Source organism: Lissotriton helveticus, chromosome 3_1 (genome assembly GCF_964261635.1).
Source record: "Lissotriton helveticus chromosome 3_1, aLisHel1.1, whole genome shotgun sequence".
NCBI classification, from domain to species: Eukaryota; Metazoa; Chordata; class Amphibia; order Caudata; family Salamandridae; genus Lissotriton; species Lissotriton helveticus.
The window spans coordinates 344210015-344234348 of NC_136061.1; the positions used below are offsets into that span (position 1 = coordinate 344210015).

A 24334-nucleotide genomic window follows, 5' to 3' on the forward strand; every position below is an offset into this window, starting at 1 on the left:
ACATATATGACACCTAATTGTGGTTGCCACTGCCTAGTCCTAGTTAGAACCATGTTTCCATAGGAAATAGATTTTTTGGTTTGTAATAACTTTATCGCATTTGATAAATCTTCAGGAAGCTTTCCCAAAATAATGACATCCACCTCACATTCTTCCTGGAAAGTTCCAGGGTAATCCATCAAATGGGGACCAAGAAAAAGGGCAGGGTCCCAAAATGTGTTTTCCCTGTACAATTTTCCATAGGAACTTTAGACACCGATATAGACAAAAAGGTTGAATGGAATTACACAACATGCGCTCTGATATCCTTCGGGATCTTGTTTGCACTATATAAAACTTTGTAAATAAATAAATATAGCAGAAAGCTAGATCTTGATCCATTCCAAAAGCATGATTTTTGTGATATAGTGTAAATCACTTCTGTGGATGTTTAGAAATGATAGCTCAAAATGTATGTACTCTGTTTTAACACCTCAGGGACTAGGTCATAAGGCCTTGCATCCAAACCCCTACCATGCACGGCCTTCGGCTTTGCATTGCTGAGGTTAAGCACCCCCGTGGTGGTTTAGGCTCCCGCAGCAGGTTGGGCTCACAGCCTGGCCGCAGACCATATGCCCAACCACAAACTGTACAAGGCCTTCGGCAAAAGGTGGCGAGTGGTAGGCTGGCCATGGGGGGTTAGGCACAGGGCCTGGCACCAGGCACGGCGATGGACATGTTACTTTAGGTTAAACAACACAGAAATTCACTGAAAAACAAAGGTTATAGGGACTTTACAGATAGGTGAAAATGTCAGTTAAAACAGAACATTTTAAACTACGAATACCACTGAAAGACACTAGTTATAGTTCTCTCAAGTAGCTATAACTTGCACCCTCGCCATGCACTGCTTCTACCCTCACATATTACATCACTCATGACATGTCCAATTACTGCATTTATAACTTCACTAATGACATCTGTAATGACATCATTGACAGCAACACTGTGTATGGCAAGGGCACTAGTAGTTACAGTAGGAAACTAGTAGTGGTGGAGATGGTGATGGTGGAGAAAGTGAAGGAAGGAAGAAAATGTTTACGAAAAGAGAGAGCTATAGATCATAGAGAGGCACTGAGCAAGAGCAGGTAGGACAGGTAGGAATAAAAGTATTTGTTTCTGTATGTTTTCTGCATTGCTAATCCCTTATTACAAGTTGAACAATGAGCTCACACAAAAGGGACTGGGTCACATTTCACTACAAAGGGCTGAGTATAGGGGCATCAATATTAGTAGCCCTTTTTTGGTATTTTTATGGAGCCCAAACTCGACCCAGAGGCATTGGAGCGCTTTACATGAGTACTAGTTACATTACACCATGTGTCATTTTTAGGTCGAGCTCTCTCGACCAATTGTATCCGAGTTGCTCCTCAAGGGAGTACAGACAGGTGCACGAGCTGACCAGGCTTTGTGGACGCGCTTAGCAAGCCGGCCGAAGGCACCCACACGCGCAGACAGACACACACGCGCAGACACACAGACACAAGCAGACACACACACACACAAGCAGACACACACACACACGCCAAGCCCCCCAAGCTGCCAAGTCCCCCAAACCCCACTTACCGCATCAGCAGCCTCAGCCGCTACTCCTGACTTGAACTTCTGCTGCCACTGCTCCTCCGGGCCATCCACTCCGTGGGCGCGGGCTTCTCGTAAAGACGGAAGTCCCGCCCCACGACAGCCGTGAGCGTGCACATCCCGAAACCGGAAGTTCGGGAGTGTGCACGCTCACGGCTTGTTACCAAGCAGTGATGCATGCACAGGGATGCTATGTGCAGGGACACAGAGGCGACCGGTAATTGTTTTAATTGTTTTAACAAAATTATTATTAGGAGGGTTACGCACCTCTTCCAGCGTCCTTGCGGGGACCACTTTTGTAGCTCAGAACATTTGAGGGACGTCACACTTGGTGGATGTCGGATTACTGTTTCTCCCGTGGATTGGTGAGGCCTCTGCCCTTCAGCGCCAGGTAACTACACAGGGTGAAACTATGGGAAATAAAATCTTGCAAAAATACAGAGAACTTTAGATCCGTGCATGTAATTGGGAAACGGATGTCTTTCACTCACCAGTTTTATTGTGGTTTTCAGACATGCGTCTTTGTGTGTATTGAGCCTGTGTTTTGTGTCTGCGCCTGTGTGTTCCAGTGCTTTTTCTGTGATTGTTCATGTGTGCATTTGTTTGTCGTGTGCGGGAACTTGTGTGTATGTGTACGCGTGTGTATTATGGGTGTATCTGCGTACTGTCACCTTAAGGTAATGTTCGCGCTTTATAAAATCGCATTAAATAAATAAAATTGTGTATTGATATTTGCGTGCGCCTGTGTTTGCGTACGTGTCACACGCACTTATGTGTTTGTGTGCGTCCACGCACATTTACGTAGGGATATTTAGGTCCACATAAGACAGCACAGGACTCCTAGCGAGAGTATATTTACTAAAAGTTCTTTATTGGGTGTTTATGACCTTCGGGTGATCATTTCAGTGTGAGGCACGCGGCCTTTGCCGCGCACTAATCCCCAGGTGCACATATCAGGGGGCGGCTGATAGCTCACTCCCAACCCCTGATTTATGTGTGTAAAAGCTTCGTTCCTTCCAGGGTTTGGGGGCAACATGTGGAAAGGATGTTGACTCCAGTGTAAGGGTGACCTCGTCTTGCACATCTGGAGGGAGAGAGGTCGAGCTCATTTTTTTAGTGTTGGGGGGCGGTATAGCGGGAGAGAGGATTATGGCTCTCGCTCCACTATTAATGAGGAACTTGAACTTAAAACATACTTGCAATATGTTTAATAACAATTTTCTTTCAAAGTGGTATATAGAAATTGTTTTCATCGGCTATACCGCTTTAAAACGACGTTATGTGTGTTTCGATCCCGGCTGTACCTTTATTAAAATATATAAAGATTGCTTTAATCCATCAATACACTGTTTTAATTCTTAAAAATGTTCTCTGTGCTGTATTTAAAAAAAATGTCATACATGTTAAAACTGTAGATTAAAATATTGCCCTTTCGGGAGCATTCAGTTCCTGCGTCGCCTTTTAACCTTCATACAAAATAATTCTTTTGCAACCTTTCGCTCTACTTTTAAAGTTTTTGCGACCGTTTCTTAATTTGCAGACTCCTTTTAAAACAAGTGGGAGGGTGGCGTCATTTCTGCATATTTTTTTGCAGGAATATGCTTCGTTACTGGAGACAAGGAGAACTTCTGAACTACTTGTTTTTATATAGAAAATACTTAATAATAAATGACAACACTACCCTGTACGTAGCTGATCATTTTGTTCAACCCTTTTACATTTTAAATATTTTCCGTATGGCACATTATATTATAATTATTTTTTTAAACTGTTCCAGTCACTATATACAACGAAATCGTATTAAAATTATATTAATAATATTGATAATATTGTCCGCTAACAAGCTGAACAAAGATAAAACAGCAATGTAAACAATAAAATCGCCCCATGTGTAGGCACAGAAGTTCCGATGCTCGGCTGATTGAAGAATCATCGCTTGTCGCCTTGTAATCGCCTTAGAAATCCGCCTGCGACTAAAAGTCGAAGCCTCGGACACGACCTCGGACTGTTCGCTCCTCGCGCCATCATTCACACCAGCCTCCGTCTCCCCCCATTGTGGATGTAACCAAGAAAGGCAAGCGTGTCCAGAGGATAAACTGGAGGCCATTGGCAGTGAGGCTCATTTCCCCAAAAACACAAGGAATATTTGTGCTTTTCTTCTTTTTATAACGCCAAAGTAATTTTAACACTGGAGGAAATTACGACACATTATTTATAATTTCATTAAAATACAAAACTATATATATATATATATATATGTGTGTGTGTGTGTGTGTGTGTGTGTGTGTGTGTGTGTGTGTGTGTGAACCATATATATATATGTACCATATCTATCTAGATATATATATATATATATCACGCTCCTGGGTTGTCGCCACACAGTAAGAGAGCACACGGGCAGCCAAGAAGGTTTAACCCATAACCTTTATTTCTTGGTATAGATGGCATGCAAAGATGGGACAAATGCAGACAGCTCCTTCACGACGCCTTACGCGTTTCGAAATCCTTTCTTCATCAGAGGCTTTGAAATGAAGGTTGCGCGCTGCTCCCAAACGCTGCTTTCATAAACCATGACACGCCCTGAATGGGCCGTCCAAATGGAACAGTGTCCTGCAGCCTTATGGGAGTTGTAGTTTTAAGTCCATAGATGGAAGCACTCTTAGCTGCATCAAAGGCTCTGTATGAGCCCCCCCACCTTCGCTTCCGTCCTCATCCGCCTTAGATGCCCCACAGGAGGTAGGTATATGACGTTCCTCGTGGCCCCCAAAGTTCGTAGGGTGGTGCTCATCTCGCGGCTGGCCTGCCGCTTAATATCACGCAGATGCAGCTAAGAGTGCTTCCATCTATGGACTTAAAACTACAACTCCCATAAGGCTGCAGGACACTGTTCCATTTGGACGGCCCATTCAGGGCGTGTCATGGTTTATGAAAGCAGCGTTTGGGAGCAGCGCGCAACCTTCATTTCAAAGCCTCTGATGAAGAAAGGATTTCGAAACGCGTAAGGCGTCGTGAAGGAGCGGTCTGCATTTGTCCCATCTTTGCATGCCATCTATACCAAGAAATAAAGGTTATGGGTTAAACCTTCTTGGCTGCCCGTGTGCACTCTTACTGTGTGGCGACAACCCAGGAGCGTGATATATATATATATATACATATATATGTGTGTGTGTGTGTGTGTGTGTGTGAACCATATATATATATGTACCATATATATATATATGTGTGTGTGTGTGTGAACCATATATATATATATATATATATATATATATATATATATATATATATATATTATATATATATATAATATTAATCTATTAGATAGATAGATACGTGTCTCTAATTATTATTTTATACTATTGCTCACGGGGTAATTATTTACAAAAATAAGTTTGAAAGACTAAAACCACACTATTTTATACTAGACTAGAATATGACCAAAGCTGGTGTGTATGGCGCTTTTGCGGCTACAAGGAACTTTTGTAATTCTATCATAGTTATCAAATATAGTAGAAAAGCAGGCAGCATTCTGCTGTCCCGCCGCTTTTTTGGCCAAACTGTTTAGTTAAATACTTGCACCCTAACACAGCACGGAGATTAAGGGGCGCCCCTTTTATTTCCAGCTCTCCGCTGCTTTGTGTCGACGCTGTTACCTGCGCGCTCCCGGTACCACAGGCCGCTGCACTGAGGGTGACAAAGCGCCCCAGCATGTGCCCGGAGCCGCCTCATAGTTTATCTCGGGTGTAAGGTGCACGTGTCAGCACAGGAAGGGGTACGAGTCGCCGAGGATAATAGTGGGCGCGAAGAGCAGCCTTGGAATTGTTGATACATCACCAATGCCGTCATTGGTGCCAAAGTACCGCTCACCAGGCCCAAACACACGAGCCCGGACATTGGGAGAGAGTGAGGTGAAACAGATCAAGCATCAGCCACCGACTCACCCGCCTAAGAGACGAGCAGGGACCCCAGAGGATCCACTAGCCCCCAAAATACAAGTGATTCACGGGTGCACAAAATGGATGCCACCAGCCCACAGCCCCCCACACCCTTATGAAACCATGCCGGGAAGCACTTCTGTCTGTAGACAAATAGTACAATTGCAGCCAATGGAAATAGGATCTCGGCTTCTACTCTTGGCCAAATGTGAAGTTCGGCAAATCAATGTATTTCTTGCACCTTACTCCCCTTATGATCCGACAGCGTGGAGCGTTTAGAGACCCTGCAGTGTTCAGTGTAAAAAAGTGTATTCATGTCTGATATGTGAAAAATCCATATTTTTTTAACTGAAATCAAGAAGTACAGTTGTGAGGGAGTAAAGTTGAAATATCCGCTTCCCCTCACAATTGCACCGCGGATGGTGCTGGAGTTTTGTATTCAAGCCAGGACGGGATTGTGAACACCGATTCTCCAATTAGCAATTTTGTATTCTAATTAACACTAGAACACAGCAAATGCAATGCCTAAACTGTTTTTATTAGGATGAGAGTTTTTAACTAGACCCACTCCCATCTTCAAAGGTGCACATTCCGAATCCTTGTAGCACAGCCTGGCCTGTTTGTTTTATTTTTCTCGGTGTGCAGGGAAGCCTCAAATGTATGTATGTGTGTCTTGTAAAGCGCACTGCTGCCCTGAGGCGTCGTGGCGCTGTAGACCGCTGGGGAACCCGTCCTGGCTATCCCTGTGAGATGGTCCCTACTGGGTATCTCCAAGGTGAAACCAGGCATCCCCAGCGAATGTGGGGGGCCGTTGTAGAGATGAGGCAAGCTAATGCCCAGAGTTGCCGAGTGTGATCCCTGGTTAGAGTAGGCACAGAGGCGAGAATTATCGAGTCCGTTGACCCTGCCGCGTCGGGAATTGAACCCTGGTCCCGGGCCGTTCTCTGCTTCCGGGTCTGCCGCCTCTAACCAGTGAGCCACACCACTCCACCCTCAATGTTTCAATAAAATGTATGCGATGTAGTAGTCAGTCCTCTGGTCTGTTTTCAGTGTTACACTTTTAAAATGTATTCATTTCTGCTCATGTTGCTCCTGATGTTCCTGCAGAGGGCGGATTTACAAGTGTGTACACATAGAAGTCCACTTCCTTTCTCCAAATGGAGATGCTGTTGTATTTTTAATGTGTCCTTGTTTTTATTGTAGGGCATAATATAGAATTAATCAAAAGATGTAGCCTACAAGCCTATTGCCATGTGATGTGTCTTGTTTTACTATTAGGTACCTCAATGCAACTTCCTGTCTCGGTCAGGGCACATTGACTGTACAGTTTCTCAGTCTAAAAAAGGTCCCCTTTGGGTAAAATGAGCCAGAGACCTTCTCTGCTCTTCTCAGAGGCAGACTTCACAATATGTTTTGCTTTGCACACAACTTGGAATATTTCCAAGCTACTGTACTGTTGTTAACTGAGCAGTGCTTATGACAAATGCTCTTTATTTCTCATTTGCCTTGTGTTGGACAGTAAATGGTGCTGGCTTCTAACTTAGCTTAGTGTTCTCTTCTGCCAATGATGTTTTGCCTTTATTTGGATTAAGAGCATTTTGTATTGATTGGCTAGCCAGTGCCTTTTTAGGTCTCGCTCTCGAGACCTATTGTCGCCCACTTTCCTCTCAAAGGAGACAGAGCGGTGCACAAGCCTACCAGGGTCTGTGGACGAGCTTACGCAGGCCTGCCGAAGGCACGCACACACACACTCGCAGACACACACACGCAGACACACACGCGCAGACACACTCGCACACGCGCAGACACACACACGCGCAGACACATACACACACACGTGCCAAGCCCCCCAAGCCCCACTTACCACATCAGCGGCCTCAGCCGCCACTCCTGACTTCTGCTGCCATCGGTCCTTTGGGCCATCCACTCCGTGGGCGCGGGCTTCTCGCAAAGACTGAAGTCCCGCCCCACGACAGCCGTGAGCGTGCACATTCCAAAACCGGAAGTTCGGGAGTGTGCACGCTCACGGCTTGTTACCAAGCAGTGATGCATGCACAGGGATGCTATGTGCAGGGACACAGAGGCGACCGGTAATTGTTTTAACAAAATTATTATTATTATTAGGAGGGTTACGAGCATGCCTGTTATTCCATTCATCGGCAAAGCAGGACAGCGCGGATTCGGTTCTCAGTCTATACAATGATGGAGTAGAGCACGAGTCAGACCTCAGTTCATGCAGCGACAAAGTGCTAATGACCAAGCACTGACGAAATATAGCACGAGTATGATCTTCAGCGCTTCCGGTGACGAAGGAGCGTATAGTTCAGTGTGATCTTAGTCCATGCAGTGACAAATGAGCATAGCACGGGTAAAATATTCGGTCCTTGTAGTGACCCAGTGAGTGAGCTCCGATGCAGATGCCTGGTGATTGCAAGAGGTGTGCTTTATTTCGCGCAGTGGCCACAGAGCAGTTCAGTTTTCAGATGAGGGTTGTGACCATGGAGACTCCAAAATCCAGACGCCAATGTGGAAGAGGTGTGGCGCCGCGGCCAGGGTGACTGACGCTGGAATCTGGGGACCACGGTTCGATCCCCGGCTCCGGCGGCAGGTTAGCCCAGCACCATGTGACTCTGGGCAATAGCTCGCTTAATCTTCCCGACGGCCCCCCAGCGCCTAGAGACCCTTACGGGTGATTGTGCGCTTTACAAATGTGGACTTTAATGAGAAAATGTAGGACTGACTGCTTTACAAATGTACCCAGGCAGAGCAGTACACTCGCTGACTCAGTTCTTTTGGCATGGTTAGAGAGGAGCAGTACCACCCAAGATTCCGGGGATGCAGGGCCCCTCCTCTTTGCTGCTGGACTACAAAGAACCTTGTACTGTGAATTCCATTGCCACCCCACCAACAAGCCAGACTCAAGTGATGTTTGTACAAGGGTTGATGTACTCTGGTTCTTGATTTTTAAGATTCGCTGGTCACTGAGCTAATGTTGTGAATGGGTGGTGTAGACCTGGTGGGTGCTCGGTTCGACAAGTGGCAGAACTGCTTAAAAAAATGTGTACCGACCAGGTGTTTTTTCCCCATTTTGAGTGGGAAGATGGTGTTTGCTGAGGTCTGAAGCAAATTATATTACATCCGTTCAGTGGAGCAAGTGTTACTGCCAAGGATGGGTGGGAGGGTTAGGTTGTTGGAACTGCTTAATTGGGGGTACAAGTGCTGCACCCACAGCATGGAGTACACCTTTTGTGATTGTTGCAGACAGGTGGCATTGCTGCGGCAGGGTAGTCATGTGACGTCACCAAATAGGAGGGGATCGAATGACATTTGTTAAGACTTGGGGTATGAACGTTGCCAGATTGTGAGGGGTGGTTGATATTGCTGCCATGGTTGCAGTTCAGGATCTTTTGAATGAGAGGAGAGCATGGTGGCATTGCTCTGATTAGGGCTATTAGGTAGGATTGCAGAGATTGAGGTAGCATGTGGTATTTCTTGGTTGGGTGGCTGGCAGCATGGTCGTGAATAAGTGATATTACCTAGGCAGCTGTCAGTGTAGCAATATGTAGTATGGCTCCCAGCCTCTGCAGGCAACTCTTAAATATCCAGAGAGATACTGTAAATACTTGCAGTGCGAGACGCACGTACAGCCATTTGGTTAGATTTCTCCTCAACCTGTTACATTATCAGCCATGATTAACCAATAGTGTGCTTAGCTAGGTTGGCGACAATTAGAGGTACATCTCTAAAGTGGCTTGCTGTGTTCCTTGCAAAACCGGTTTGGGTGGAGTTGGATCCCTTTTGTCCAAAAACTGAATTACCTGTGGAGTTTCTCAAGTGTCGCCCATCTGACCCACCCTCCTCAACAATGAGACAGACACACTGGCCGAGTCTTTCAAACTTCTAACATAGTGTTTATATTCATGCAGATGATGCACAGCTCCATCTGAACCAATAATAGGTATCCTGGAAACTGGCATTGGGTGGCAGCTTGCCTGTTACCAGTCCTCCACTGAAAGTCTCACAATTGGCCCTATTCCAAGCTACACAAGGAGTGTACCACTCCTGTGAACAAACCAGAAAATTGTCTTGATCTTCACAGTGATGATGCCATACCTGGGCTAGTTTCACATCATAACCATTGGATGCCTCAATACATTCCTTGACAAACTGCAGAGAGAGGCCAAAAAAAATACACGACCCCCACTCCTGAGCATCCTCTTAGACAGTGCCAGTATGATACCCGCATTGAAAACCACACCCAGTCAAAACAAGCATTTGCAATGCAATAGGTCTCGCATTTTCACAAGTTTGAGCTATTGGCATTGTAAATGACAATGGCTTTTATTTATGATTTGGTTTTTAAAACATAAATAAAAGGCATTGTCATTTACAATGCTAATAGCTTAAACACTCACAAAAGTGAGACTGATTGCATTGCAAATGCTTTATTTGTTTGTTTTCTAAAGCGTTGAGATAGTTCGCTCGGATGTAAAGTCTTATACTAAAATGCAAGAGCAGAACAACCTGTCAAACACCAGAATGCAAGGATTACATTTAAATGTATAATCCGAGAGCTACCAATCAATAACTTCGGCAGAGGAGCCAAGTCAATAAAAACAATGTCTTTAAGCCGATTGAAGGCGTGAATGAAAGTTGTAACGAACTAGCGACAGAAGGGGTAAAGAAAATAGTCTCTCTCTCTCCCCCACTCTCCAGTTCCTGAAAATGAAATGCACCAAACAGTCTGGTCGGAGGAGTGGGGGGGTGTTTGTTGGTCTGTGTGTGTCTCTGTGTGTGTGAGAGTTTGTGTGTGTTTGTGTGTGTGTGTCTCTGTGTGTGTGTGTGTGTCTGTGTGTGTGGCAGAGTGTGTGTGTCGCTGTGTGTGTGTCTGTGTCTGTGTGTGTGTCTGTGTGTGTGTGTGTGTGTCTGTGTCTGTGTGCCTCTGTGTGTGTGTCTCTCTCCGTGTGTGTCTCTCTGTGTGTATGTGTGGCTCTCCGTGTGTGGCTCTCTGTGTGTGTGGCTCTGTGTGTGTGTGGCTCTCTGTGTGTGTGGCTCTCTGTGTGTGTGGCTCTCTGTGTGTGTGTGTGTGTGGCTCTCTGTGTGTGTGGCTATGTGTGTGTGTGTGGCTCTGTGTGTGTGTGTGTGTGTGTGTGTGTGTGGCTCTGTGTGTTTGTGGCTCTGTGTGTGTGTGTGTGTGTGTGTGTGGCTGTGTGTGTGTGTGTGTGTGGCTCTGTGTGTGTGTGTGTGGCTCTCTGTGTGTGGGTGTGGTGCAAATGCAATAGGTCTCGTATTTGTATTTAGATTAAGCTATTGGGTTTTTGTAAATGACAATGCCATTTATTTATCTGTTTTCAAAACCAACACATAAATAAAAAGTTTGCCATTTACAATGCCAAAAGCTCTAACTTTTCCGAAGGCGAGACCGTTGCATTGTAAATCCTGGTTTGTTTAGGCTCGGGGAGATTATACGATTTACCCAAAACATGCATGCCGATAGACCCAAATCAGGCTAGGAGTCTCCTAATTTTGAAGCCAAAAATCTTGAGTTTTTTTGCTCGTCTCCAAACTCAAATTGCCTCAGTAGAAGTCAATGAGAGAAAATATTCTCCTGATTATTTTTTTCAAAATCTCCCACTTTCCTCTTCTAAAATGTTGGCCCGTATGCCAGAATCACAGGATATCGGGACTCGAACCTTGCAACTCCTGGCTCCAAATCACCTTTCTGAGGCTCCTCATAGATTTACTTGCCCCCATTGCCGGAGAGTTCATGTTTACAGTTTTTACATGGGCATGGGGCACATGCTCGAATGAGTAGTTGGGACTAATGGGGGCAAGTCACTGAAAATGTTGCACTATATGAGATTTCTTGTTCAGTACCTGGATCCTGGTAGCAGGGCTTTAAGCGGGCTGACTTTGAAATGGGTTCCAATGAGGCCCTATTTCATATCCTTCACTTTACATGCAAAATCCCTTTGATTCCCCAATTGTGACCACAACCTTAAAGGTAATCAATGTCAGAGACGCAGTCCCTCTTCACATTTCACGTTTTACTTTACCTTGCATTCCCTAAACGTATTTTTTTGTGATCCGTGTGTTTCTGTATAAAAAAAATGTATTGCAGCATATAGCTTTTGTGTAGTGCACACTTTGAACTTAAACATTTCTAGCTGTCAGGGTGAGAGAAATGGAGCGGAGGATGAATGCAATATAATGCAAGTTTGAGGATCTAAAGGTATTCAGACTAAATGCATATCCAATCCTTGGCCTCTGCAGAATGCAGGGAGAGATGGTCACATATGTGCCTACTGTAAATGTGGGAAGTGTATAAAGAAAGGTAAACAGCTGTCGAAATGTGTATCGTGCCAAAGTAATAGACAATGCAGTGCCAACAGTTGAATGAGAGGGTTCTGTGTAGGAAGGATGGTGCAGTGGAAGAGATTAAATTAAGTACCTACAAAAGAAGAGAGTGAAAATATGGTGTGGAGGACCAAAGAGATGGTGTGTTATGCAGAGGAAGGACTTCAAAAAGATGTGGGGAAAAAAAGGTCACAAGTGTCTAACAGAGTGAGAGACTGCAGAAGTAGTGTGCAAATGAGAACAAGATGAGTGAGACGAGTGTCCACAGACCTTAATAATGTGTAATTAATAGCATCATATTTTCAGAATTGAAACATTTTCAACCAAAGTATTATTGTTGCTAAGTTTTTTATACTGCTAAGAAGCATTGGCAAAGCCAATAGGTCTAGCCTATTTTAGACATAGGTAGATTATTGCCTCCTGCTTCTGCATGCAATTAAGAGAACACTCACAGAGAGCCCTCCACATACTGGCCAGGTAGCCAACTATGAAGTACAGCATTTTAGTTAACATAATTAAAGCAATTCCCTGAATTACATAGACCATGTCACTTGGAAATGATCCCTGCTTGATTAGCCATGCACCTTTTACAGACCTCCCCACCTTGTTAATCCTACTTAAAATACTTACTGCTAGTGCACTCTTTCGACGTTTGCTTATTGCATGGTGCAGGTATGCTGAAGAAATGCTTTCTTTAGGAGAACGGGAAGGTATGTAACTGGTGGTACAAAATTACAAGATAAATAGAATGTTTTTTGTCTCTTACCTTCAAATTGGGGAGTGGGGCGTAGGGCCAGAAGCAGACCCATGGAAATGCAGCCCAACTCAACCTAGTTGTAATCAAAGGCTAGCTGCCGTCAGCCCTCTTTGCTGAATTATGCTGGTTCGGACCCTTAATATGGACAGGATAATTTCTTGGTGCATGTCAGAGCAAGGCTGTAGCATTCGCACGTACACTTTTCTCACTCTTATCTAAGGAGTCTTTTTGTAAAGCACACTCCAGGGTGTGCCCAACTACACTTGAAAACAATGTTTCTGACCAAAGGAGCTGGGGAGGAATTCATCATTTTTTTTTTAAGTTGCATCTCTTAGGCTTGACAACAGCTTTCCAGTGCAGGGGTTTAGTCACTGGATTGTTGTCCATAGGGTAGTTACTGTCTCGGAATGACAGTATCTGTCCTGCTCTGATAAAGGTTTGAAACTTTTGACTCCCACAGGTCAAGGCTGAGCACCAACATTAAGTTATTTCTCCGTGGCCACGACTACCAATGAGTGTTTAATGGCATTCACAACTATGCATTGAGTTGAGTAAGATGACATTTGTGCACATTCAATACAAGGCACGGAGTTGCTGGTGAGTGCTGAAAAGGCATTTGCAGAGTTGCTGGCCTTTTCAGAGGTATTGCTTGGCATGAAAGTGAGAATTCTGATTTCTTTGTTCAAAGTTATGGGGGTCCCAGAGTGTGGCAATAATACTGCTGCCCTCCTTCTGCAATGCTTGGGTTGCAAATGAGTAAGCTGATACCTTGGGAGATGGCTGCATAAATAATCGTGTCTGCTTCAGATAAGAAGGACTGGCCCAGAACCACCTCTCGAACAGAACCATTTATGTCTCAGAGAAAATACTAGTCTCATTCTCCCAGAACAGTACTAGAATCCATCAGGTACAACAACATTAGAAGTGCAGGCCCTGAGCTGTGGGATGTTATAACACTCTGGCTCACCCTTTCTTTCCCTCTCCCCTTTCACTATGAGATTCTCTGACCCAAGTTCCTAGCTCTATTCTACCCAACTTTTTTTTCACATTCCTCTCTCGGTTTTCTTTCTGACACTTGTATTCCTCTACTTTTCTCTCTCGCTGTCTCTCAGCATTCGGCTCAATTATGTTTCTTGTTCCTTCCTGTTCCTCTTTTCTGTACCTTTATGTAGGCACACAACTGTGGTAACTCGCGGTATACTGATAACTACAGTTATTTAATACAATTGTATAATGTGGTTTAGCAGTTGTCTAGCCTTTTGCCATTAATAACATGTATTTATTAATATTACCCAACATAATTTTGCTCATCAGATCGACCTCGAAAGAATGAAAGACTGTGTGGGGCTACCAGTAAGCAAACCTGTCAATTTTAGCTTAGACACAGATCTCAACAATGTATGTATTAGTCTACGGGCTATATTATCTGTGTGTGTGTGTCTCTCTCTCTCTCTCTCTCTCTCTCTCTCTCTCGCTCTCTCTCTCTCGCTCTCTCTCTCGCTCTCTCTCTCGCTCTCTCTCTCTCGCTCTCTCTCTGCACATAGAGGCATTTTGAAATTCTAATAGTTCGTGGATATATTCCTTTGATATTATCAAATTGTTGTGGTCAACATATTAGATCTGAATTTCTTAAACGGTAAGAGCTGTAGTAAAAGTACGTAAAACAGCAACCCTGGAATGGGATGCAATGTGTTATTGCAAGTCTACACCGTTATTGCCCATAATCAATGCACTGCCATCTATGAGGAGATTCAGGATTACCTAGCGGCGTGTACATCTGCGGTGGATTGCAGTCTTCACTATGTATCCCAATTTTTTTACATAACATCCTGTTTTATATAGTGCTTATGCACTTCAAGGGGACTTCTTACAGCTGAGGTAGCACTTGTGTTTTCTATTACCCCACCCAATGGTTCTAATTTCAATGACATCTGAAGAATGTTAGGCTGAGGCGAATCACTGGAATTCGAACCTTTAACTGCAGATTGGAAGACCAACTTCTGCAGCAAGGGCAAAAACCCCAGCTACCTTGTCATTCTTGCTTGCAAGGCAAGCAGCAATTGCTCTCCAGCCAGTTTCCTTTCACTTGAAGCATATGATGCATGATCACACCAGCCAGTGATTGCAGGAGCCAGTACCCTATGCAAGGCCATGAAGAAAGAAGCTACCATGCGGCCACGGACAATTCACAAAGCACCAGCTTGCTATCCAGTTATTGTCTTCCTTTCACAAGGGATGTGCAACCTTACCACAACAGCAAGTCAACTGTATGGATATGAAAACAGCAGTCCTAGGCACTGTTTGCCTCTGCTTGATTTTTGCCAGCCAAGCAACAATGTGCTGTCCAGTGCTATACCATATCGTCAAAACATTGACACAGCATCTGTTAAATAGCTACTCGTCACAGCAGCCTACTTCTAAAGACTCAACAGTGCACCTTGCAGAACTGTCCACTTGCTGTTGATTCTGTGCTTCCCGAACAACTATTTGCTCTTCTGTCTCTCATTACGAACCCCAATCAGCATAATTACCGCAGTTATTCACTGCAGTGTCTAGTCCATGGAAAAAGAAACAGGATTGATCACGTATCCACATAGCGTCATTCTCCTTTGTCTCCCGATAGCCATGCAGTAATTTGCCATCCAGTCAGTTCCTTCTTGTCAAGGCAGCCAAGTAGCATAGGCACTGCCATTTGTCACTGTACCCATAATTCTATCCAGGGACATGCACACAACATTTACCATGCTGCCAAGCACTAGAGGCCTCAATTTGATTTTCTGCTAGCCAAGCAAAATATGATGTTCACCAAAGCCTTTATTCTCTTCAAGATTGCCAAGAATATGTTCATCAACGATTCTTGGTAGCTTCTAGTATCTTGTATAGAGATATGTAAAGCATGTATGGTGCACTATCAGCCACTTTTTTGATTTCATACTCTTCATGTATCAAATTACCCTTGGGTCAGTCTTTTCATAGCAGGATGTCCAGTCACCATAAGAACCACATCTGCTCATGGCTACAGATAATATTTAATCTATTGACAATTGCGCACTAGCCCTCTGTTTCAATTTACTGATCGTTAAGTTTCTTCCCCTTTTGAAGGGCGCCATGCAACAGCATCATAATAGCTACATCTGATAAGAATCTTCCACCAATCAAAGTACCACTTTACATCCACTGTTCTCTCCTCATCAATCATGCAGCATCATTATGGAAGACAGTATCTTTTTCCGTGTGAGTAAAATCTGCCTTTCTACCCTCTAGACAACCCTTAACTCTCAAGCCAAAACCTTGCCACTCAATTTGGTGCCCATCTTTTCTTAACACTAACATACTCTCAGTACACTAAATGGGGAGCAAGCATTCTACTAATTGACACAAGTAGTTTATCTGCGATGTGCACTTTTAGCTGTAGGAATAAATAATGCTAGTAAACTCAGGAAGGTGTAATGCCTCCTCACCTGGGGTAAGCAAGTAAACTTACGCTGAACATTATGTGCTATTAACCTTCTCATTATATAACACTTATTAACTATTTGACGATTTCTATGTGCCAAGATTATTTTCCATTGGTTATCACTATTTAAAAGGTTCTTAAAGCATGCTCCATTACCTCAACCGATCTCTGAAAACCTTGTCTGACACTGACAAGGTACATAAAAGCATTTTTAATAGTATTTGAATAAACTATGTTTGTTTACAGAGTATTTCATTTGCAGCTGCTAGAGGTTTTCCAACCTAATTGTGTGATGCACCCAACCAAAGATCAGGTACATTACTTCAAGTAATGGAACTGTGTGAAAGGGCTATGACATATCACTTCCTGTGACATCATAAATGTCCAAAGGTAACACAAGATAACTTCTTGTGATATCATTGTGTCAAAGGTCTTGTGATGTCACTTCCTGTGACACCCTCTGGCGACGTCAAAGGGTATGTGATGTCACTGCCTTACCTCAGTGGCAGAACATTCAAAGTATTTTCTGCTGAATCCATCTCCAGGTGCTTACCCCTGAGGTATGGAGTACCTCAGGGATCTTACCGGAGTCCTACCTTATTCAATGTGTATAAGAGGCCTCTGGCGGATATCATCCTGCCCTTCGGAATAAAAATTGTCACCTACGCGGAGGATACCCAGCTGGTAGTTTCCCTGAATCACCTGTACAATGCTCCTTCGACCTTGAATCCTGCTTGGGGAAGGTGGCAACCTGGATGCAACACTCCTGCCTCAGGGTTAATGAATACAAATCTGAAATAATGTATTTGGGCAATCGGCCCAACGCGGACCTCAAACTGCAATGGCCAACATGTCTGGAACAAACACCCACCCCAAAGACTAAGATTAAAAGCCTGGGGGTATGGCTTGATAAATCATTACAATTTGATCACCAAGCTGTGGAAGTGGCCGGTATTTGTTACGGCATCCTCAGAATGTTGAGGGGAATTCTTATTTTCCTCCCTATGGTGGCAAGGAGAACTATGGTCCAGGTCCTGTCGTCTCACGCTTGGACTATGGTAACTCAGTGTATCTGGGCACTGCGAAATCTACCATAAGGAAACTCCAAGTTACCTAGAATTGCGCAGCTAGGATGCCTCTTGGGACTCCCAGAACTCAATCGGCAGACCATACACTGGCTAACCATTCTGGAGAGGACCGAATTCAAATCCTTCTGTATAGCCCATAAAAAACCTTAATGGGCAAAGGTCCCTATATCTATAAGTCCATCATTACTTTCTATCATCCCAGGAAATCTCTCCGCTCTGTGAGCCTGAGCATGTCTGTCATCCCAAAAATCCAAAGGATGCAAAGTGGGGCAGCACCTTCTCATACTGCACAGCCAGGCTCTGGAATACCTTTCCCCTGCAGTTATGTTCAGAGACACATCATCTCACCTTCCGAAAGCACTTGAAAACATGGTTATTTCAGAACATCAACCTGTAAGCTTTGTTCCTTCTCCTGATCTGCTGCTAGTGCTGGGATGCCTTAGGGTAGCTACGCGCTTTAAGAAATGCTAGCTAATAATAACTTCCGCTACCCCAGGCATTTTGGCAAATTGACGTTCATGCCCAAGGCCTCCTGGGACATTTCAAATTTGGGCCTTTTGTTAATTGGTCTCAAAGTATAGCATCTTAGTGCCTCAGCACCTACAAGCAATTTAGTCCTGCAGTGTATGCATAGTAAGCACCATAAACCAATGTAGCCCAGTAACTTGTTGCTCCTCCTTTGACAGCATCTTATGTTATTTGCTTTTCCTGTAACCTAAAAGATAATGCTTCTCACCTGAGCTTGCTCTGAGGTATAAATCGGCTTCCAGTGAAAGAGGACACTCTGGAACTGTAGCCTAGTGGCAGAGGCTTGTGTAGAGACTCCAAAGATGGACTCTTGCGTAAGTAGAAGTCTGGGCGAGGCTTTGCATCTCTGCTTCTCAGAAGGTCTGCGAGGAGAGAAAAGAAATTGTTTAACCACCTTATCTTCAGAAAACTACTCAAGAATTGGCTCTTCCCCACATAACCACCATAGGTAAACAGATAGAAATATACAGCATATCTCTCTGTGTATAAGCATTTGTTTGTACTATAGATATGTACCTATATATGTATATATTGTGTATTGCTTTGTATAAATGTGTAGAATAATTATGTTTGAAAAATAATATATAGATATTCATTAGTTCTGCTTAACAAATGTACATATTACTGATAGTTACATTATTCTATGTAATAACATGGATATAAGTGATTGCATACATAAGAATCTTTTTATCATAACTATTTATCTACAATTGCTTCACTATTGATCTAAAATTTTTTTTATATATATTTAAATAAATAAAAATAATTTAAAGTACAACAACAACATGAACAACTTGAAAGCCAGAGTTTATTTAATGCATCTTTAATCTACATATACTACCTTCCTTTATGCATTTATATACCTTCCATGTACTTATGGGTCCATATATTTATTACTTTTGGATCTATGTATTTATTACTTTTATTTATTTATTACTTTTCTTCTAATTCAGCATATCCAATGCACTACCCTATTTTTCACCGTATACCGCACACAATAAATTCTCTAGCCTCAACTCTCTGATTCATCTCAAACCTCTTTCTACTACTCTTTTCAATGCACTACCCTATTTCTCACCCCATACCTCTATCAATATATCCACTACCTCCACTCTCTCATTCATCCCAAACCCCATACCACTATTATGATCCCCAAAATAACCCTTTTGAGACTCTTCCCTATTTCATGCCCCTTGCATCAACTCATACTTCTTTTTACTATTCCAATCCCCCAAAACAAGCCTTTCTAAACCCTCCCTCTTGCTCTTCCCTTTCCACCTCCCTTTTACTCACCCCCCTCCACCTCCTTTCACTCATCCCAAGCCTCCTCCTACTGCTAGGAGCTCAAAAATAATAATTCAAAATCCTTCCTTCTTCTACTCCTCCACAATCCTTTCAATCCAAATAACAGACTAACACTGTACGGGTTCCAGAGTAGCGTGCTACTAGTCGAAAAAGCACTTCAACACCTCATCAGGGGTAGCATGCGCTTTATAAATGCAAACCTTTTTCCCTTCTCTATCTCTCCACTATCCTTCTCAATCCAAATTACTGACTAACATATCCACCACTCAAATTACTTTCATATTTTCGCTATACTAATTCACCAATAATCCTTTAGGGGTTTCGAAGTAGTGTGCTACTCGCTGAAAAAGCACTTCAACGCCCCATCAGGGGTAGCAAGCGCTATATAAATGCAAACCTTTTTTAATCTTTTACGTCTTCTAACCCTCCACTATCCTTCTCAATCCAAGCAACTGACTAACATATCCACCACTCAAATTGCTCTCATATTTTCACTATACTAATTCACCACTAATCCTTAATGAGCTTCAATAGTAGCGTGCTACTCACCGAAAAAGTGCTTTGACACCTCGTAAAGGGCAGTAAGCGCTATATAAATGCAATTACAATACAATACATAGGTGGCCCTGTAGACAACTGGCACATTGACTGGCACTGACAATGTACATACATGTGGGGTAGAGAGACACACAGCAATAGTATTGAGAGCAAGTCTACACCTGCCCTGATTGAGTGCATCATTCCAGTTAAAGTGTCCACTTCCACAGGATAGGTCAAACACCCAAATGTAGAGATGAGAGCCTGCAAGGCAGTCACGGGAAGTGTGCACCTAAACATGACTAGGGACGAGAACCATAGCCAACGGGTGTTTAGGAGATGGAAACAGAGGGCTGCTCACTTGAGAGAAATTTCAAGCTGCTGTCTAGCACACTGTGTGTCAGTTGGCAAGCATATATGGTGCGCCAGGATATCAGACCAATGCAATATGGCAGCTTTGGTTACGGAGGATAATGAACCTACCCTAATCTATGATAGCAGTGAAGTCACTTGCAGAAGAAAGAATACCCTAAAGGGATGTCATGCTTAGCCCATTGAAGTAAACAAAAATAGTGATGAGTGGGATTCTTAAATTAATGTAAGCCACTTGTAATTACTGGGGCTACATCCCAGCCCATTGTTTGTTTTCCCACCATGCTATCTCAGATTAGACCCAGACAGTGCAGACGGAAGTGCCCAGCTATGACATCACTGACCTGGCCTGAACATTTGGGCTGGACAGTTTCTCTTCAAACAGGGTTACAATTGATTTGCATATGAATGGGTCTAACTCTGGTTATTATCAGTAGCTAAGATCAATTCAGGCATTTCACACATCACTTTTTTGTAAACTTCAGTGCAACGGCCTGAGTGGGAAGGATATGCCCAAATGTGGGTCCCATGCCACTGGAAGTAAGCTATACCTGACTGAAGAGCCCTGGAGAAACAATCTTGGGCTCCTTGTGTTATAGTTTAGGGAGGACTTGACCTGGCGGTTCAGGCCGGACTGTTCCTAATGGAGAAGGGTCAAGACTGATCAGCATATGGCTGCGTCCTAACTGAGGTGGCATGGGGTCAGAAACCCCTTTCAGGAAGTCACAGGGCAAGCACAAGTTACTGTGGAGATTTTGGCCTTTTACTCCTGTTATTCTGAGGGTTACCTTATTATGGGTTCTGAGTAACTGGACCAAGTACTCGTCCTACAGAAGTGGACTGTCCGTGGTCGCGTCGGTCTAGCAGTGCAATACTATTCATATGGAAGTAGGTGCAAAGTGGTCATAGGCTCAATATTCAAGATAAACACAATGATCCAATATTATGATTGTGCTGTCCAATACATTTATTATACATTGAAAACACAGCACACTAAATATTCCAAACTTCAAGTCTCTCAAGGCTAGCATCCTAGTGGTGGTCTGGGCAGTGTCCCCCTCGCTCCCTTGAGTCTTTTCCCCTCCTTCTCCATGCTAACGAACATGTTCCTGATAGATCTATGGGAGTGAACCTACAGGTGGTGCCCACATTAGCTGTGCACACCTATGGCAGCATAGCTTTTCTGGTGGTAATTTTCCGAGCTCGTGCAAGTCTCAAAAGGGCCTGCTGCCCTCCTCCAGTCTTACTTGACTGTGGCCTTCAGAAGTTCGGTGATGAGCAGCTTTCACCAGGTCTTGCTGCAGTTGGTGTGCTGAAATGGTTACAGGCAGTGAGGACTACTGGAGGCAGCAGCTTCTTCTTTTTCACGGTTCCTGCCGTTACGGTGGCAGAGCAGCGGCGATGCTATAGGACAGCGTCTGACCTTGATCCCAAGTTCCTCTGCTTATCACTGGGCCTACTGACATCGGCAACAGCCAGGGTCCTACTAGTTCCCTGCTTATAAAGAGGGATCATTGTCAACAGCCTCGGCAAGGTCAGTTGTACAGGGCATTGACCGCAACAGTCTCGGTGGCCCCCTCCTGGCATATGAGGGTCACGGACACAGACGACGGCTCCAATGAAGGTTATTGCAATTTTGCGATGGCCCACAACTGCATGCCAACTCTGACTGGAGTTACTGACTTCCACAAGAGGGTGTACGCTGTCTCGCAACTGCAGTCCTGACTGTAGTGGGTGCCTCACACTCTACTCACAGGGATCCACTCGCCAGGATCACTCCTGGGCCTTGCTCCCTCCAGGCTCTCTGCTCCCTCTTACAGAACAGACTGGTCTTAGCAGGAGGGAAAGGCTGGTGCCCAGGCACAGGTCAAGTGTTCTTGGTTTCGTGGGTGAGGCCCCACATCCAGCTGGGAGACTCGCAGACCTTGGTTCCCAGTCCTGGCCTGCAGAAGCTCAAAGTCTTGGAGATCTTGTTCCTCCTGATGAACAGTGCTCCGAACAAAGTGTGGGACTCGTGCTCCCACCTTTATTGTCAAAATCAAGATACAAATGTGATTTAGTGTCAGGTCTTTTGAAATTTGAGGTGTTGGTGCTCTCTCCTCTGCCCTAAACTTTGTCAAGGGGACAGTCTGTTACACCAGGAGGGGCTCCAATTCTGACTGACCCAATACACAGACCAAGGGAGTAACTTGGGACCACGCCTGGCTGTCAGCCTCCACTGAAATATGCCTCACAAAGGTTCAAAGGTCTAAGACTTCCTCTTTATCGTGATTCATTGGACCACAGAGGCAGTCTTATTAGTCCCACAATCTCCCTGACAATGATCCAGGGTCAACTGACCAGTACGTCTTCCTGCAATCAAAGAGCCCTGATGTGCACAGAGGATGCCCTGCTCCTTCGCTTCCTACAGAGTGCGTTCCCACCCCAGCCCTCCGGAATGTCAGCAATTCACATCTGCTGTCAGGGTGTTGTGGTTTTCACCTCCACCAGTCTTTAAAGGCATTGGGCTTCTAAAATGGAACTCACAGGACTCCATGTTACGTACTATACATAGGAACACATACATCTTGGGACGCACACACAAGCATCTCACGCTGTCTGACACTACACAAAATCCATGCAGCCAAGAGTGAGTTGTGGACCGGAAGGCACTGCTCAGTGACACAGGTAAAAAGGCCTGTTCACACTAATGAGTCCGATGCTCACCCTAAGACAGCCACCTCCATACCAAGCATCAAAATGCCCTGGGGCTAGTTCTGGCGTAAAAGACAGGTTAAAATGAAATGGTGTGTGGGTAGAAGCATATGTGGTCATATACAATTTCTTATTAATTACATCCCAAGATTGTAGGAACCTAGCGGTAGGGGGTACTTGAATGTATATTTGGGGATTTCTCTCTCCCAGGCTTCCAAATTAAGTCCCGAAGGCAAAGACCCTCCAAGATTCTGTCCATGTGTAGCCATGGTTTTTCTGACTCACTTGCATTCCATTCCACTAGCATCCACAGTAGGGCCTCTACAAAATAACAATAAATATCTGGCAGGGCAAGGCAACTACTTTCCCTTGGTCGACATAAGATCCTATAGACAACTTGGGTTCTCTACCCTCCTCAAATATATTTTAAGGAGGCCCTCTTTAGTGTGATGAAAAAAATCCTGAGTAGTGATATATGTATGGGGTCTGAAATGATGTAGAAGAGCCATTTTAAAATGTCAATTTTTATGGCATTTATTCGGCCTAAACAGAAGACTGGTAGAGTTGCCCACTGTTTAAGATCTCCTAGAATCTGCGTAAGAAAAGGAGATCAATTAAGTCCAAATAAGTCCGATAGGTCTGCAGAAATCTTGACTCCCAATAGATCTTGACGTCCACATATAGGAGCTCTATGGGCCTATAAGACAACATTTGTCAGCATTATATAAGAGGGTAATAGATGCCTCGCTTACCCAAGGAGGGTCCAGTTTGTTTTTTGTCAAACAAGTAATAGAGTCATAGTAAAATAGGAGTCAATAGTGCCCCAAAATGTTTATAAAAGTTTCCAGTAAAGCCATACGGTCCAAAGGCCTTATTTAACTTGAGGGCTTAAACGCCTGGTTAATCTCTTCCACAGATATAGGCTCCGTAAGTTTCTCATATTGTTGAGAGGTGACTCTTGGTAGCAGGCACCGTTCAAAGTAGCCATTTTAGAGACTTCCCAATAGAACCTCCGCAGGACTGAGGCGACACTAAAAGGAGTAGAAAGCTGCCAATTTATTCTCCTCTTTGGAGACTCTTGAATATTGTCAAGGACTAGGTTCTTTACAAAGACTTTTTCCCGTTGTGCACTAAGTAGATTGGCCAGGTGAAGACCCACTTTATTCCCAAGGACAAAGTATGTATTTTTTAATTTTAGTAGGTAGAGTTCCACCTCATTAGTATCCAAAGCCATTATGTGTCCTTGAAATGAAAATTGTCCTAAAGTTTTGGTGCGTATTCCTTCTTTTATTTTCAGGTCTACCTCTAGTTTTTTTCTATATCACCACCACAGTTGCTTAAGATACACCACCAAATGTGTCCCATTGGGGTTTCTTGTGTGTCATCTTGAAAGTAGTTGGATATGTGGGTATTAATTTCGCCCCTGAGAACTCGGTCTCTACATTGTGAAGGATAAAAGGTTCCTTTATTACCACTGGATTCAAGCTAGCCTGGCCCCAGGATGCTAGTTTCCGGTTCAGGGCAGACATGGCTTGGCAGTTCAGGTTGGACTGTTCCCATGAGGCACATGGTCAATACTGAATTGCATATAGCTGGGTCTGAACTGAGGTGGCGGCGTGAGGTAAAGAATGATGATGGGTTCAACCCAAATCTGTAACTGGGGGTGAGTGTCTGAAAAGTTTCAGCT

The 24334-nt window shown here is 44.1% G+C and overlaps 1 protein-coding gene across 2 annotated transcripts in view; it reads right to left on the reverse strand.

Moving 5' to 3' along the window:
* Positions 1-24334, reverse strand: part of SPECC1 (sperm antigen with calponin homology and coiled-coil domains 1) — a 1365024-nt gene that overhangs the window by 504328 nt on the left and 836362 nt on the right. For both annotated transcript variants that reach the window (XM_078679993.1, XM_078679994.1), the window contains one exon: positions 17948-18101. In XM_078679993.1, the coding sequence (XP_078536119.1) occupies positions 17948-18101 (154 nt within the window). The remainder of the gene's footprint in view (positions 1-17947; positions 18102-24334) is intronic.